Source organism: Pseudorca crassidens, chromosome 3 (genome assembly GCF_039906515.1).
Source record: "Pseudorca crassidens isolate mPseCra1 chromosome 3, mPseCra1.hap1, whole genome shotgun sequence".
NCBI lineage: Eukaryota > Metazoa > Chordata > Mammalia > Artiodactyla > Delphinidae > Pseudorca > Pseudorca crassidens.
Window position 1 is genome coordinate 137,644,761 of NC_090298.1, and position 17,733 is coordinate 137,662,493.

The following is a 17,733-nucleotide window of genomic DNA, read 5'->3' on the forward strand; positions in this document are numbered from 1 at the left end:
CGCCATTAGCAGAGGGCGCGCAGGGCCGTGGCGAGAGCCAGCCGCGGCCATGAGGCCGAGCGGCAAGAGAGAAGAGAGTGCTCGGGGCGTGTAGGGCCGGGGGCGGTGGCGACCGTTTAAGTACCCCTCCCAGAGAAGCACTGGTGGGTGCCAGGAGCCTGGCCGTAGGGGCCGTGCGCCAGGACTTCGGAGCACGAGAGAACGCCAGATAACTTTCCATAAAGTTTTCGACGGAGAAAGGAGGGAAAGGGCCCTGTGCCTGACCGGCAGCGGCCGCCCGTTCCATGTGATCCTAAACTCCCAACCAGGTCGGGAAAGCGGCTCCCGCCCCCCGGGCACCCTCTCACTGCTGGGCCTGGGTGTGACGCTCCTGGGAGACTGCTACGCTGACCTCTGCTGCCCCGAGCCCAGCTGGGAGCCCCCGCACCTTCTCCCGCGCCTCCTCCTCCCCCTCTGCCTTGAGCTGTTGTCCACCTGTCCTGAAGGACCAGGCACCTCCGCGGGTCTCCGGCCTGGACACGCCGGGGGCACCAGTTCCCGGCAGGGGTCGCCGCGTGGTTTCCTCACAGCTCCTCTTCCCCTCACACCTCATGGCTCCTCCCTTGATTTTTCCAGAACCTTGCGCAGTCAGGCTGGTCCTCTGCTTTGGGGGCCCCGGGCCCTGTGCGCCCAGGGGTAGGTCTCCACCGACCGGAGAGGCCGGCAAGGGCCGGGGCTTTCGGATCCCAGTCGTGACCCTCGTCCGAGCCCCGCTACACCCCCCACCCCAGGCAGGGGCAGGCAGGTTCTACTTAACTTCGTTAAGTGTCTTAGGGGGCCTGCGACCCGACGGCCTGGCCAGACCACTTCTGACCAGCGGATCTGACGCATAGAGCGAGGTGTGCGTTCCCTATCGTGCGGGAAAACCGAAGCCCCTGCCGGCTTTTCAGTCAGGCAAGGACACCGCCCGGCGCCGGGAGCCCAAGGACACATGTTGGAGGGGAAGGCGCTGGCTGGCGGACACTGCCGGGGTCGGATCAGCCTTCCCCCAGGCAGCCCGCGGCGCCCCTCGCCCCCACCTTGGCCCGAAGCCCGGCCGCTTCCGCTCCGGGTCGCAGGTTCCTTCCGGGCAGGCGCGCAGGGCAGGGGTCTCAACGGGAGAGGTCCCTGGCGCCGCCCGTCTGATCTCATGATTATTATTATTATTTTTTAAGATGTTGGGGGTAGGAGTTTTATTAATTAATTAATTTATTTTTTGCTGTGTTGGGTCTTCGTTTCTGTGCGAGGGCTTTCTCTAGTTGTGTCAAGCGGGGGCCACTCTTCATCACGGTGCGCGGGCCTCTCTTGTTGCCGAGCACAGGCTCCAGACGCGCAGGCTCAGTAGTTGTGGTCCACGGGCCCAGTTGTTCCGTGGCATGTGGGATCCTCCCAGACCAGGGCTCGAACCCGTGTCCCCTGCATTAGCAGGCAGACTCAACCACTGCGCCACCAGGGAAGCCCTCATGCTTCTTTTGATCTTGGGCGCCGAGCTTTCGGATACGTATTTACAAACGTGGCCCGGCATTGGGCCTCCCTTGGCCTCCCTTTCCCCGCTCAGCTTAGGTGAGAGCCGTCTCCACGGTCCCCTGCGCACAGCATGGTAACGTCCAACTCAGCCCGCGCCCCCTCGATGACCCCTGCTGGGCCTGTCGTGTCCCCCCTCCCCCTTCTAGTGCGAGCAGCCCAGCCCAGAAAGGCCAATCGTGCCCTCCAGCAGCCATGCAAGAGGGCCCCGGGGCTCCCAGGTAGCCCACAACTTGGCATTACGTAACTCTCCAACCATGTCTCCTCCGTAGCTTTATTTCCCCAGGACCACTGACTCTTTGAGCTCCTTTTCTTTCAGAAGCCCCCCTTTCAGAAGGCCCTCAGCCTTCTGGGCTGGGCTGTGGGCTTTTGCAGGAAGGGCTAAAATGAGGTGATGTCCAGTGCCTGGGGATTTTCCTGAGGGGGTGCTCAGGGAAGGCCCCACTGAGAAGATGGCATTTAGGGTGGGAGGTTGCCACTGGAAGCAGCGACTGGAGGCAGTGGGGAAAGTGGTCCAGGCAAGGGGAGGAGCCAGGAAAAATTCACCAGGTGGAACGATTTGACTGGTTAGGAACCAAGGAGAGGGTGTGTGCCTTCTTCCTTAGGGAGAGGAAGAGAATAGCAGACAGGTCATTGGGCAGTGTGTCCTGAAGGCACCCTACCCATGACACTGTTCCCCCATGGAGAAACAAACTCAAACCTTGGGCCTGGGTTTGGGGTGGGGAGAGGCTTGATCCCCTGTGATCTTCAATCTAAATGGTGGCCCAGAGCAGCTCAGCCTGTGACCTGTGGTGGCCTTGTCTCTGGCTGCCCCACCACCTACCTCTAGGCTTGGCTCCACACCCCAAAGAAAATAAACTAAAGGGAACTTCAGGAAACCATTGCCAAGGGATGGGATTGAGACAGGCTGGGACCTGTGACTCTTTGCTGCAGTGCTTGCACCTGGACAAACTTCTTCAGCAAGGAAACACAAAGAAACTATAAGGGACTAAAAATAACTGCTCACATATGCATTTGGGGCAAATTATGGACAACAAGATACAAAAAGACCAAAAAAACGCAACTGCCACTTCTGAAGAGCCGGGAGCAAAAACAGGGTGTTGGCAGCAAAAGCAGGGTACTGCACGTGCCCCCTACACGCACCACCACCAGAGGGGTGGGCACACCACCTAAGCCACCCCTCTGGCCTGGCCCCTGGACACGCCCCTACCCTCACCCCATATAAGAAACAAGCTCACTGTTCCCCACCCCCTAGACAGAGAGTGAGTAAGGAAACCTGTTATGTGTTTTTGCTACCCCCTGCTGCAGCAGGCGTCCCAAGAAAGGCTTGCCTGAATTTCTTGTCTGGCCTCTAGTCAATTTCTGTTGATTGGGGAAGGCCCAGAACCCTGGTGGGTATCAGGATTATTTTTGGAAGGGAGAACTGAGGAGGTGGTTACAACACACCAGAGAGCAATAAAAGCAGAAGGCTTTCCAGGCACCCCTGCTCCTCTCATCTTCCAGAACCTTTTGACTCAAGGTCTCTTCTGTGCTCCCCACTCTTTCACCTCAATCTTGGCTGTAGTCTCCTGCTTGACACCCCCCCTCCCAGCTGACACCCCCAAAGGCAATCAAACAACAACTAACACACCTAGGGGGCACCACCAGGGAACGGTGACTCAGATTGTCCCACTCCAGTTCCATTTCAAAGGTGAGGAAACTGAGAGGCTGGTCATTTGCCCAACAGTGGCAGGGCTGGTGGATAGTGGGTCTCCTGATTCAGGCACCAAGCTTTCCCATTGGCGGAGTATGCATGCTATGTCCTGGAGGGTAGGGAGGGGTGTCAGTGGGCAGGGAGCTCCCTGCAGCCCTGGGAGGGTAAGGAAATCAGATGTGGGTAGGAGGTCTTGGATCATAGCGACAGGGTCTGGTGGCCAGCTCCCTGCCACCCTGGCCTCTACTTGCTCTTTTGGCCCCTGCGTCCTGAAGAGACCCATGCAACAGCTCCTCATCTCGGCTGTCTGGCTGCCTGATGTCATTGAGATGGGTGTCAGCAAGGGAGCCGGGGATCCCCTGGTTATGACAGCTGGTCATGGGACACTGACTCACTGCCGGCCAGACCACCTGACCATAAGCGCAGGCGGAGAGGGCCCTGCAAGGGAGTTCCCCAGCTGCAGCCTTGTTTACCTCTAGCAAGCCTTGGGGGAGGGAAGGAGGAGGGCAGGAGGAGGGCAAGGCTCAGCAGTGGGGCATGCTGGGAAGGTCAGAACCTGGGCTCTCCAGGGGCAGGGGTCTCCCTGCTTCCCAGGGCCCCATTTCCTTCCAACCCCTTTCTCCCTGAGCTTTCCATCCCTCCCTGCAAACCCACCACGGTCCCAAACAGAGCCAAAAGGCAAGAAACCAAATGTGTTCCTAGGGTCGGCCTCTGTCTCAGCTGCCTGTTTAGACAGAGGCTGTGCCTGGAGTCCCTCCTGAAACCTGAGGTTCCCTAGAGCCACAGGGCTTTCCTTGTGCACACCCCACGCTCTCAGATGGGGATGATGTAGTTCTGGGGTCAGGAAGCTGGGCTCTTGGCCTGGCCTGCCCAGGGCTGAGTGGCTCCCAAGCTGCTGAGTCACACTGGGGCACCTGTGGGCCACTGCAGCCTCTGCCCAGTGGAGGCTGTTCCCTCTTTGTCCCCTGACCCTGTCTGTAGGGCAGCAGGCAGATAGGGTCACTTTCCCAGGCTTACAGCAGGGATGCAGAGAGAAGCCTGAGAGGGGACTGTCCTCTCTACAGGGCTGCTCTGGAGCTCTCTGCGAAGGACAAGCCACACCTGTGGACAGGTCCCTGCTGTGCTTCCACAACCAAGTCCCCCTTGCACCTGACTAACCAAATCCAACCTACTTTCCTGTGGTCTACAGGTTTCCCATCCCTTGAAGTTTTACCTGCTTCCACAAACCCTACCGTGAAAAAGCATGAATTTGACTCAGTAGGTTTGACTTTCTACTCACAGAACCGTATCTGGGAGGATTCATAGGGTGACATAACCTTCCTGCCTACCTTCTTCTAAGACACCCACCCGCAACAACTCTCTTCCCCCAGGCCATTTGAACAGGTCACTTTTGTCACATAAAGCCGGAGATGTCCAGCGCAGGAGGGAGGTGGGCAACAGAGGCCCAAAGCCTCTGCTTCTTGGTCCCTAGCTGGGGGCTGTTGAGCTAAGTACTGGGCTGCCCATGAGGCCAACATACCTGAGACCCCTCAAGCCCTTGGGCACCACCGGCTGACTAGTGGGTGTCCAGGCACCAATGGGGAGTCTCTTGGGCTGCAGTGAACACTTGGTGGCCACTGAGACTCCAGGAAGCCTTAGCAGGCCCTCCAGTCAGGTGGGGATGGGAAGATCCTGCGCCCTTCTGGCACCTCTCAACCCTACCCCCTATCAAACTGGGAGCTCCTCTGGTGCTCAGGCTTCAGTTGGGGGTCTGTCCCTCAACTCAGTAAGGGACAGTCATGGAGGATGCTGGGGATGGCGGAGTGGGCTGCCACCTGAAAAGCCGATGGCTTCGAATGGGGTCGGCTGCCAAGAGTGACAAGGTCAGGACAGCACCTCGGGAGCCAATTTGTTCTAGCTGGCGGTGCTCGCTGAGCGCCTAGGAACTTCCTGGCTTCCGGCCTCTGTTGTCCACCTCCCTCCTGCACTGGCCATCTCCGGGCGGCCTGGGCTCTGCTCTGCTGAGTCACGGTCAGGACCAGACCTGCGAGGGATCTGGGGCGGGACCCTGGTCGGTCCCTTTCCCTAGGTGCAGAGGCGAGCGCCAGACCGAGATGTCGGACTGCGGGGCCGGCCTCTTGGGGTCCCTGATGCATTAGGGGCAATGAGGAAAGGGGGCGGCAATGAGGGGGCCCAGCGGCGAGGAGGCTGTAGTGAGTCTGGGGCTCCAGCAGGGTGGCTCGCGCGCGACGGCCTGGCGACAAGAACTGGACCGGGCGCGCTCAGACCCCGCCCCCAGGAAGTGGGGAGGGCGGAGCTCCCAGAGTGCCCTACAAAAGCCGCACGCCTGAGCGGTTCCCCAACGGCTCCACTCCTGCTTCCCAACCGGCGGCGATGGCGTCGCTCACCGTGAAGGCCTACCTTCTGGGCAAGGAGGACGCAGCCCGCGAGATCCGCCGCTTCAGCTTCTGTTTTAGCGCGGAGCCCGAAGCGGAAGCTGAGTCCACAGCTGGCCCGCGGCCCTGCGAGCGGCTGCTGAGCCGGGTGGCCGCCCTGTTCCCCGTACTACGGCCCGGCGGCTTCCAGGCTCACTACCGCGGTGAGCGGCCGGGCGCCCTAAGGCAGCGGCGCGGGGTCGTGACGCAGTCCTGCCCTGCTGGCGGGGTGGCTGTCTCTTCTTTCTCGTCGGGCCTAGTGGCGTCTGCGGGGGTTTGCTCTGGCTGCTCGCTGGGTGGACGGCGGCCCGCGTGGGTCCCTAGTTAGGCTTCGGGTGCCATCCTGGTGACGAGGAGTGGTGACTACAGCCGGCCCTAGTAGGGTCAGGCGCTGCCAGGCTCTCCGGGCGGATCTCAGGCCTGGCGGCTTAAGAGACCTCCTCCCCCACCCCCACCCCCGCCCGCCATGATGTTGCAGATCTTGGCGAAGGCGCACCGGGGCGTCCTCACCGGCTCGCGAGCAGGCACAGGGTGGTCAGAGGGGCACTCAGGTTACAGTGACATCTTGTTGCTGCCGAGTCTGGGCCTGCTGGTGCCAGGGGGGGTTGTGATAATAACCCGGAAGAGCCTGGGCCGGCAGACTAGGAGGAAGGGCTGGCTGGGGAGGAGCACTCAGCTATGCGGCCTGGCCCGCGAGTTCCGGGCCGGCGGCTGGGAGGGGAGATCGGGGACAGACCACAGAACGCCCAAGACCAGGCGGAGTCCAGACGTTATCCCATTGGCAGTGGATAGAGGGACCAGATGAAAACGTTCTTGAGAAGTGTTGGTGTAGGGACAGAGCCCAGGAGCCAGCTCAGTTTCTAGCTGCGCTGGCAAGACTGGTGGCTGCTGGGGGTGGGGTTGGGGGAGGTTGTTGTGACTGGGACGGAGGCGGGCCTGCCGGTAGGTGGGTCCGTGCTAGGACCTTCCTCAGGACTGCTGCCATCTTGCCAGGGCCCCAAATTTTAAAATTTATTTTCAGAGTAGATCGTTGTTTATTTATTTTTAAAACTTTTACTGGAGTGTAGTTGCTTTACAATGTTGTGTTAGTTTCTGCTGTACAGCAAAGTAAACCAGGCATACATACACATATATCCCCTCTTTTTTGGATTTCTTCCACCTTTTTTTAAAATAACAGTTTTATTGAGCTACAGTTCACATACTATAGAATTCATCCATTTAAAGTGTACAGTTTTTGGCATATTTACAGATTTGTGCAGCCGTTATCACAGTCATCTTGGAACCTTTCCATCACCTTATAAAGAAATTCTGCACTTTAGCTATCCTCCCATCCCCCATCATCCCATACCCCCAGCCCTAAACTACCACTAATCTTGTTTATGGATTTCCCTATTCTGAACATTTCCTGTAAAAATATGTAGTCTATTGTAACTGGCTTCTTTTACTTAGCATAATGTTTTCAAGGTTCACCTATGTTGTAGTATGTATCAGTATTTCATTCCTTTTTGGGGCTGGGAAAGTTTCAATTTTATGAACACAGCACATTTTGTTGAGCTGTGTATTAGTTGATGGACATTTGGGTTGTTTCTACCTTTTGACACAGCCCCTGTTTTTATGGTAGATGTTGCATCGGGTGACCCATAGACCTGAACCAGCCTGCAGATGTATGGTGTGGTTTGTCTTGCATGGTGATCCTTTAAACCATTTGAGCCAACATCTAAAAACTAGAGACTACATATAAATAACGTAATTTTAGCTTTGTTGGGGGAGGAAGCAGGCAGATGCATTCTACTTTACTCTCCTAAGACACAAGAGATCCAAGGCCTTTGGAGGTGCTGGACCCCTGACGAGCAGGTCACAGATGGGGATCTCCCACAGTTGATGGGGGGCTGGGTCTGGTTGGATATGGATGGAGACAGCACCTTTCTGACGGGGCAGCTAGTGCAGAGGCAGAGTGGCAGGTGGCCAGGTGCTACCATTGCTGCGTCTGCACACACGTACTCTGCCTCTCATTTGCGCCCCGGGTCCAGGTTGGAGTACTTACTCTCCAGGCAGTGGCAGAGTGAATGGGCAGTTTGGCCTCAGCCCTACTTTCCTCTGGCTCAGACAAGTGGGCTTCAGTTTATAGCCCTGTAAGTGCCCCTTTTGCACTGGCCTCAGCCCTTTTCAGCAGCTTGTGTCCAACTGAGAAGCCTTGGGTGCTCACTTGCTGTCTTTTAAACAATCTAGATGAGGACGGGGACTTGGTTGCCTTTTCCAGTGACGAGGAACTGAAGATGGCGATGTCATATGTGAAGGATGACATCTTCCGTATTTACATTAAAGGTAAGGGGCAGCCTGAAGCCAGGTGTTCCTGCTGAGTACAACTGGCTTGAGGTTATGGAGACGTTCCACTAAAGAAGGGGAGAGGAGACTGAAGGCTGTTTAAGACAGGGCCATAGTCATCACTGTGCTTGGCCTGAAAAAGGAGTATATGCCCACCACAGGGGGTGAGGTCGGAGGGTCTTTGGGTTCACTTTAAAAAAATATATATATATATATAATAAATTTAAAAAAATAATTTATTTTTCATTTTGGTTGCATTGGGTCTTCGTTGCTGTGCACAGGCTTTCTCTTGTTGCAGCGACAGGGGCTGCTCTTTGTTGCGGTGCGTTGGCTTCTCTTGTTGCAGAGCACTGGCTCTAGACATGCGGGCTTCAGTCGTTGTGGCTCGCGGGCTCTAGAGCGCAGGCTCAGTAGTTGTGGCACACGGGCTTAGTTGCTCCATGGCATGTGGGATCTTCCCGGACCAGGGCTTGAACCCGTGTCCCCTGCATTGGCAAGTGGATTCTTAACCACTGCGCCACCAGGGAAGTCCCTGGGTTCACTCTTGATTGTGCCCACGAGCTGAGGGTTTATTTTAGTGCGGGGCAAGGCCAAAGCCATGCAGACACAACTCTCTGTTGCTTTGCTCTTGCCAGGGTCACTCATCCCCAGGTCACAGGCGCAGGGATTGAGAACCTCCTAGCAGGCTCTGAGGTTGTGTTGTTGTTGTCACTTGAGTAAGTGAATTCGCCTGGATTCGGTGTCTGAAGGGTGGCATGAGGGACCTGCTGACTGTGATGGCCCCATAGTGCTGACAAGCAGGAGTCTTCCGTGGCTCACAAAGAGTGTCATGGCTTTCTGCCCTGCCTGCAGAGAAGAAGGAGTGCCGGCGGGACCACCGACCCCCGTGTGCTCAGGAGGTGCCCCGAAACATGGTGCACCCCAACGTTATCTGTGATGGTTGCAACGGGCCAGTGGTGGGGACCCGCTACAAGTGCAGCGTCTGTCCTGACTACGATCTATGCTCTGTCTGCGAGGGGAAGGGCATGCACAGGGAGCACAGCAAGCTTGCCTTCCCCAGCCCCTTCGGGCGCCCTTCTGAGGTGAGTGGGGACTCCCTGTGGGCTCGGGGTGGGTGCAGGGTGGCAGGAGCCCCCTGACCTGGCACCACCCTGCCCCTCTGTCTACCCCTCCCCAGGGCTTCTCTCACAGCCGCTGGCTGCGGAAGCTGAAACACGGGCACTTTGGGTGGCCTGGCTGGGAGATGGGCCCACCGGGGAACTGGAGCCCACGTCCTCCTCGAGCAGGGGATGCCCACCCTGGCCCCGCTGCAGAATCAGGTGAGGCTTGTGTCTGCTGGCCTCTGAAGGGCGAGATGTGAGGGCTGGCAGAGCTGGAGGGCCTTCCCTGTGTCCTGAAATCCTGTGTGCCTATGGCTGGGCTGGACACTTCATGGCCATTCCTGGCATTTAATCCTCACAAAACCCAGCAAAGTGTGGAGCATTATCTCCATTGTACAGGTGGGAAAACTGAGGCGCCTAAGTGCCCAAGGCCACTAATGCATCTGCCCTTGCCCACCTCCTCATGCTGCCCTCTGAGGTGGTCCTCACATATAGACGGGAGGCCCCCTCCAGCACCTGTATCTCTGCAGTGTACTCCCTTCTCTTTTATGCTAGCTGTCAGGAAAGTCAGAGCCAAATTTGCACGAGTCTTTTAAAACAGTCCCCAAGTCAAAAACTTACATATAGCTTGCATTCTGAACTTTTGGATTCTGGTTTTATTCTGATGTTATTAATCTTACTGTGTCCTTTGATTCACTTTATCTTTAGAGACAAAGATGGGGACGTTTGATTCGAGTAAATAATATTTTATATTGTATGTACTGAGCCCCCTGTGGAGTACCTAGGCACCAGGAACACAAATGAAGGGGGAGCAGAAGGGGAAGTGGTTTGAAGGACGAAGGGGCCCAGGAGGTGGCCTAGAGAGGGAGGGAGAGAGGGAAGCACTGGAGTGTAGGCTGCTGGGACAAGGCCCCGGGGGGAGGGCTCCTGGGATGAAGGTGACAGGACTGCAACAGGTATCAGTCATTGAGAGACATGCTTTGAATTAAGTGTATCTTTGTTTTTGTTTTTTAAAATCAAAGCTTCTGGTCCATCGGAGGATCCCAGTGTGAATTTCCTCAAGAATGTAGGGGAGAGTGTGGCAGCTGCCCTCAGCCCTCTGGGTAAGTGGTTGCCTTGTCCGTCCTTTGATATCAGCAGAGCATTTTGGTAACCAGTGTGTAGGTGGCTGTTTTGTGGCTTTCACTTGGGATACTGCAGAGGAGCGGCAGTTGATGTGTGCTTGAGACCAGTAAAGATTTGTTGCCACATATCAAACTTTGCCAAGTGCTGCACCACAGGCCACTTGAAGTTGCATTCCCTGACAGATTCTTGAGCTTTCCACATGGAGTGTGGAATCAGCCAACGTTGGTTGGAGTAATCCCACTAGGGAGGGTGACCAGGCTCAGTTGCAGGGCTGGCCTGTCATCTTCTGCCTGTTTGTCCTTTGGGAGAAGACCAGTCTGTATTTCTCCTAGTGTGAGTCTTGGGGGTTCTTCAAGGACTTGGGTGAGTAGTTAGTTGAGACGCCATTTTGCCTTTCCTCCCTTTTTGCAACCCCCAGCCTTTCCTGGCGCTTCCTGAGTGCTGGTCTTGTGCCGGTGCCGGAGAGAAAGGAGTAAGGGAGGAAGGTTCTCTGTGTGCTGCCAGGTTCCCAGTGCGCAGGCCCAGAGTAGGTGTCTGGGTGGATGAGCCTCCATAGTGTGCCCGGCCTGAGGCCAAAAGCTCCAAGAATTTAGAAAGCACTTGCTGTGTTTTGGCAGCAAGAATCAGTTGATGAAGGTGATTATGATGAATCCATGATCTTGGACTAGAAGAGAGCTCATCCTTGTGACTGCAGCGGCAGAAAGTGCCCACCTGGTCTGTCCAAAAGTTGTGTCCATGTCTGAAAGAATGCTGTAGGAGGGTGCCCAACCCCACCCGCCATCCACCTTGTGGCTCACAGAGCATGACTGCCATTGCTTCCAAACTGAGACCATTTCTGTTCACACTCATTGAAGTAGCTTTGAAGCAACAGTGACATCTTGGTATTGCTGCTACATGAAATAGCTCAATTCACACATGGTTTCTGTACTGGAGTTAAAGGTTCTTGAGAGAGTGAGGAAAAAGAATTGCTATATTTAATGCTTTCTAAGGAGGGTAACAGTGGAGTAGTGATGAAATAATTGGGAGATAGGTTATCCCTAAACCCTGCCACTCACTTAAGACATAAGTGAAAGACATAGTAGAATTTTAAGAAATTCCAACTAATGGGTTGCTACTTAGGGGCCATGGGAAGTTTTTCTCTGGAAGATAGTAAATGGACAGTGGTTCTGGCTGAGTATCAGAATCACCAACAAAGGGTTGGGTTTTTTTTTTTGGTTTTTTGGTATATAATTTGGTGTATGGAAACTATTAAAACTATTCTGAAGAACAGAGTTTTTCACTAAAAGAATGAATGAGATGACCTGGGAAGTCACAATACAAAGTCTAGGTTCAGGCAGGGGACTTTAAAAGAGTGCGGAGTCCCAGGTCCCTTGATTCGGTAAGTGGGTTTTGGGTAGGGCCTGGGGTCTGTGTGTTCTGAAGGCTTCCCAGGAGACTCTGCGTTATGCTTGCTCTCCATCCCGAGACCCATCTGAGCTTGTGAAGTGTTTCAGAACTTGACCTGGATTCCCCACTCAGGACACAAGTGCTCAGAGGTCTTTTGGGATAAGGATTAAGGCCTTTTCAGATCTTTCGAAGTGGATGGAGTTGGTTTCTACTAACTAGGGAGGAGCCTGGAACCCTACAATACAAGAAAAGTTTCAGTAAAATATGCTTTTGAGTAATTTCCATTGACAAGAGCCATTCGAGGAATGGGTTAAACTCTTGTTGGAGTTATGGGCATTTTCCTTTCTTATGAGGAACTAACAGGATGACTTACTCTGCTAACTGCCCACAAGGGACCATTTGTTCCCAGAGCATGGGCCCAGAGGGGATGTAACCATTGACGCCTCCCAGAGGGCAATGTGTGCAGAGAGTCGGTGGCTTTAAAGTGCAAACCTGAGGCCTTTTTTTGGTAGGTGCTGTGAGAGCCAGCTGAGCAACACTGTGAGGCCCAGGGTGGAGGTCGCAGTCACCGACACCTAGGATGTAAAATAGCAGGGCCTTCCTCGTCATGGGGTCTTCCATAAATGCCCCCACACAGAGGCTTTGGGGACAGCATGGCAGAGACTGGTACAGTCTTGTAAGCCCTGAAGTCTCAGATTATCATTAAGTTGGCGAAACCCTAGTTCAAAAATCTCAATGATCCATTTACAGAAGCGTCACATCATTCACCCATTTAGAAAAGTGAGAAGGTATATGGGTATTCATTGTACTGTTCTTCCAGCTTTTCTGACTGCTTGAACCTTTTCCTAATGAAAAGCTGTGGGGGAAATGGAAGAAGAAGAACAATTTAAATTTTGCAGATGGGGCACCAGTAGCTAAGCCTGCTTTCATCTCTGCTTGCTCCTCAAACTCCACTAAAATAATAGTGAAGGGATTAAACAAAAAAATATAAAGCATCATAGATAAAGAACAAGAGAAAAAAGTAATAGAGGACAAGATAAAATGAAGTTATCAAACTTTGGAAGATGGGAAGTGGATGGAGGACAGTAACCAACAGAGTGGAGGCATCAGAAACCTATGCACCTGCATAGAGATGCCACTGAGAAGCAAGACTGGCTGTGCAGGGACCAGAGAAGGCCAGGGAACCAGGGGAGGGGTTGAAGACGCCTATTAAGGATCATGTAGAGACTTCAAAGTCCCAGTCAGCCAGATGCTGGCCCTTGCCAACCCTTGCAGGAGACCTGGTGTTTAATTTAATTGCTGGAGCACTTGACCCAGGGAAGCTTCAGAGGTGGGGACACTAGGGACACAGGGCAGGGTGAGGCACCAGCCTGAAACTGGGCATCATGAATGAGAGAGTCCAGCAGAAGCTGGGGAGTCCCTGCTCAGGAGAGGCTGAATGCACCAGAGGAGCATCTGACAGCTCTGCCACCTAGGATCCTATTACCTGGCTGGGCACCCTGTCAGCCTGCAGTTGGAAGATAATGACGGCCCTGGCCCCATGGAGAGTGCTTCCCATCATCTTTTCCTTAGTGCCTCGTTAGGATCAGACAGCTATGGATCACCAACAGTTTGGGGAAAACCTCCATGCACGGGAAAGAAGGAACTTGAGGAAGGACTTAATAGGGAAGAGAATGGTAACATCCTCAGTGAGATACAAAAAAGTTTGTATCCATGAAAAACAGGATACCATAAAAATGATAACATAAAGGAACAGAATAAGAATGCTCTTGGAAATTTAAAAAAAAATAGAAAAAAGACAACTTCAAAAGAAGTCTCAGATTTTAAGATCATCTCAAGGAAATATTCTAGAAGCAAAACAAATAGAGGCAGAAGGAGAGAAAAGATGGGATAATTTGAGGATTAATCCTGGAGGTCCAATATAGGATGAAGGAATTCCAGAAAGAGAACAGAGTATACTGTAGGGAGGAAATGAACAAAGAATACAAGACAGTCTCTTGCCACTAAGGACATTAACCTCTGGATCGAAAGGGACGCCAAATGCCTTGGACAATGACTAAAAAAAGACCCCACACCAAAGGTTATTGTCAAGTGTCAGAACCCTTGGGATAGAGACTCTGGAAACTCTCCAGGTTGCTATAAAAGCTTGGGAATTCAAGGAGCACAGCAAGAGCTGGCAGACAAGTGACTTCAAAAGGCTCATCTAAAGTGGTTTTTCAACCTCGAATTCTGTACCCAACTAAAATGATCGTGTGGGAGCAGAACAAAGTTGTCAGGAATGCAAGGGTCTTAATCATCTTACCTGGGCTTGAACTCCCTTTCTCTGGCCAAAATGAAGAAATAAGCCCAGAATGAAGAAAGAGGTGCTTGAAAATGGTACCCAACACATGAAAGAGTGACAAGAGGAGTCGCCAGGATGGAAGGAAAGGTGTAGCTGTGCCTCTGGCCCCGAGAGTTGCCTGTCCAGGCTGGAGCTGGAAGCTCCGTGCCCGCCAGGGGTGGTCTCCAGGGAAAAAAACAGAACGGATGCGGCATCTGATACACGTAACCTGTGTTGTAGAAAACACTATAGAGAAGCTGTGGGAGAATAAGGGGGAAGTTAGCAAGTGAAAAGGAGGACATCGTTACTGCTACAGAAACAGACTGTAGAGTAAATAAGGCCAGTACTTGGCCCAGCAAACAACAGTATTTATGTAGTGGCACTAATGTAAACACTGAATGCTGTTTTTACCAAAACTTGAGTTTGTGAAAGGATAGGGGAAGGGGTGGTAAAGTGTTGATCTTCCAGAGTAAGAAATAAGCAGTAAACTTGAGCAGTCAGGAAAGAAAGAGCATTTGTGGGTTGACAGCTGTCTCTGGGGAGTGGGCCAGGCTGTGTGGCGGGGGGCAGGGAATCTTCTATAGAAGACTGTAGTCTTTTTTTAAAATTTTATTGAAGTGTAGTTGATTTACAATGTTGTGTTAATTTCTGCTGTATAGCAAAGTGACTCAGTAATACATATATATATTCTTTTTCATATTCTTTTCTATTATGGTTTATCACAGGATATTGAATATGGTTCCATGTGTTATACAGTAGGACCTTGTTGTTTATCCATTCTATAGTCTTTTAAAATTGTTTGACTCTAAGCTATGGGCATGCCCTTTGAGAAATTAAAAATAATTAAAAACATAGCCCTGGTGATTGTCCCCTCCCTTCCCCTCAGTGAGCATGTGCCCCAGAGTGTGAGAGACTGGAGGTAGACACGCCAGCCAGTGCTTGCAGCCTCATGGGCCTTGCACAGACCTTGCACGGGCTGTCTGCCTGCCTGCCTAAACAAAATCCGTGTGTTCAGTGTGCATGTTTTTCACATCGCTAGGCCCCTGCACACAAGTGCGATGCTTTATGTGGTCCTCACCACTGTGGCACAGGTGGTACTGGCCACACGTGGTATTTGGCTCTCACCCTGTTCCAAGGGCCTGGCCCTGCCTGCTGTGCAGCCGCTGTCCTACATGGTTAGGGGAAAACGAGGTCTGTTTATGGACTTTCTGGCTCTGAAGCTCACCTGGGATGCTAGCTATTGATCAAGTTTTTGTTTTCTCCTTGGCTTCCAGGCATTGAAGTCGATATTGACGTGGAACATGGAGGAAAGAGAAGCCGCCTGACACCCACCTCCCCAGGCAGCTCCACCCCAGAGGAGAAGTGTAGCTCTCAGACAAGCAGCTGCTGTTCCAACCCCAGCAAGCCAGACGGGGACGTGGAAGGCATGGCACAGTCTCTGGTGGAGCAAGTGAACAAGATCGCCCTGGAGTCAGGGGGTCAGCCTGAGGCAAGCACCCTCCCACGCCATGCCCAGGTTGTGGCCACCCAGAGCTTATCCCAGCACCCCAGGCACAGCCCTTCCCTGGCACTCACACAGCCAGAGGGACCCATTTCCGTTGCAGAGTGTCGGTGGCATTTAAGTTGTTCTGTGAACCCTCCGCTAGAACTTTGTAAAGCAAAAGCCTCTTGCTAGTCCTCCGTGCCCTGACTCTCCCAGCTGTGGTCAGGTGGCCTGTTGTCCTTGTCCTTGTGCTCATGGGGGGTTTTGTTCCAGGAACAGATGGAGTCTGATAACTGTTCAGGAGGAGATGATGACTGGACTCATTTGTCTTCAAAAGAGGTGGACCCGTCTACAGGTGAACTCCAGTCTTTACAGATGCCTGAATCTGAAGGGCCAAGCTCTCTGGACCCTTCCCAGGAAGGACCCACAGGGCTGAAGGAAGCTGCATTGTACCCACATCTGCCACCAGGCAAGAGATTTCAAGTATTTTGTATTTCTGTCTTTTCTGTTCAGAGCATCCTATCACTTGCTTTTTGCAACACAGAAAGACATCATGTTCTGTACTGCATGGCTTGTCTGTTGACGTAAGAGAAAATTGGGAGTTGGTTTTGTCCTCTGTGTCTATACTGAGCCTTAGTAAGCTCAGCTTTCTAAAACTTAACATCCAGACCCAGAATTACGAAGGCAGATGTGATGTGGTGGCGGCGCTGGCTTTGGCACTACTAAAAGTGGACTCGGGGTCCATCTTCACTGTTTCCTCATGGAAAGTGCTGACCTTGGAGCAGGGGTCCTAGCCAAGGCTCCGGTAGGAGCCAGGCAGGAAGCCACCGTGTAAAGTAGGTGGCGTGGAAGCAGCATGATCGGGTGGAGAATGTGCCAGCCTGGAGAACTCACACTGAATAAAAGAGGCCACTCACACCCTGCTCTGGTTCATCACTGTCACATGGCAATGACTTTTAAAACAGTATTCAAGTGGAAATCCATTCTATGGGCCAAATTTAGCCCTTGGGCTACCAGTATTTATCTTCTCTGCCTTAAAGCAGGGAGTGGCAAACTATGCCCTATGTGCCAAGAATGATTTTTTCATTTTTATAATGGTTGGAAAAAAGTCAAGATGGGAAAATTAGATGAAATTTAAATTTGTGTTCATAAATGTAAGTTTTACTGGAACACAGCCATGATCATTTGTTTACATTTTGTTTGGCTGCTTTTATGCTTGTAACAGCAGAGTTGAGTAGTTGTGACAGGGACAAATAGCCTGCAAAGCAGCTTAAAATATTTATTCTCTGACCTTGTATAGAAAAAGGTTGCCAGTTCCTGCCTTGGAGGGTCCCTGTGAGGGTTAAGACCTTGTAAAAGGGCCAGGCCCTGCAGGCCCTGGGTACTTGCTGGCTGGACAGGATGCTGCCACATAACAGGTCACATTTGGGGCCCAGTGACTCTTCCTTATGACTGTCATTACTCTCTCTGGCAGAAGCTGACCCCCGGCTGATTGAGTCCCTCTCCCAGATGCTATCCATGGGGTTCTCTGATGAAGGCGGCTGGCTCACCAGGCTCCTACAGACCAAGGATTATGACATCGGGGCTGCCCTAGACACCATCCAGTATTCAAAACACCCACCGCCGTTGTGACAAAGTCTGCTCACCCATTCTGTGTCCCCTTTCTTCTCTCATAGTTGTGTTAAGCTAGTATAGAACCCCAGTGCCTCTGTAAGGGCCAGTTTCTCTGCATTCTTCTTCCAGAATCTGGGGGGTGGGGACGCACAAAGCCATTTAGGGCAGTAGAACAAGTGACACGGGGTAATTCCAACCAGCTTCCTGTGGGCGCCTGCCTCCTTGCAGCCGGGGGTGCCCCCCTGGGGCAGAGTGAGAGACTCCTTGCTGGGGAGGACGCGGAGGCCACACTGCATCATATTCCCACTCTCTCCCTGCAGGATTACACCAGCAGTCCAGAATAGATCTTGCCTAATGGCCTTCTGCTTTTTTGCTTTTTTTAAAATGACTATGGTATACTGACGTGTAACTGATTTTCTGCTAGAAATCTGATATACTCTGAATTTGGCTAGAGTATAGCCAACATTCTGTTGGGGCGGATGAGGCTGTGCTGTAGTGATTACTAGAGGGTAGGACAGCTCAGGACTTTGGCTAAACATCTGGGAATAAAGAAGGGCTGACAGGGGAACTGATGTTGTTCACTGAGTACTGCCTGTTTCACAACTACTGTAATTCTCTCATTTCCCAATATGTCAACTGCTTTTAAAGTAAGAAAATCGCTTTGTAGCCATTCTATTTGTAAACAATCTTAATTAAATGGTATAAGCACTTTAATCAGAGATGGTGAGATG

At 52.7% G+C, this 17,733-nt stretch overlaps 1 protein-coding gene across 1 annotated transcript; it reads left to right on the forward strand.

Moving 5' to 3' along the window:
- The first annotated feature begins 5,559 nt into the window (after positions 1-5,559).
- Positions 5,560-17,721, forward strand: SQSTM1 (sequestosome 1). Its single transcript, XM_067732590.1, has 8 exons — positions 5,560-5,813; positions 7,879-7,974; positions 8,827-9,056; positions 9,152-9,293; positions 10,097-10,177; positions 15,180-15,394; positions 15,662-15,857; positions 16,863-17,721. Exons 1-8 carry the CDS (start codon positions 5,609-5,611, stop codon positions 17,018-17,020), a joined length of 1,323 nt encoding a protein of 440 aa, XP_067588691.1. The 5' UTR covers positions 5,560-5,608; the 3' UTR covers positions 17,021-17,721.
- The last annotated feature ends 12 nt before the right edge of the window (positions 17,722-17,733 follow it).

Excerpts from the sequence above, each read along its gene's own strand:
- SQSTM1 (XM_067732590.1), top strand. The coding sequence starts at position 5,609 with ATGGCGTCGCTCACCGTGAAGGCCTACCTTCTGGGCAAGGAGGACGCA. Across the intron at positions 5,814-7,878 it reads CTTCCAGGCTCACTACCGCG|ATGAGGACGGGGACTTGGTT; the intron begins GTGAGCGGCCGG and ends TAAACAATCTAG. Across the intron at positions 9,294-10,096 it reads TGGCCCCGCTGCAGAATCAG|CTTCTGGTCCATCGGAGGAT; the intron begins GTGAGGCTTGTG and ends TTAAAATCAAAG.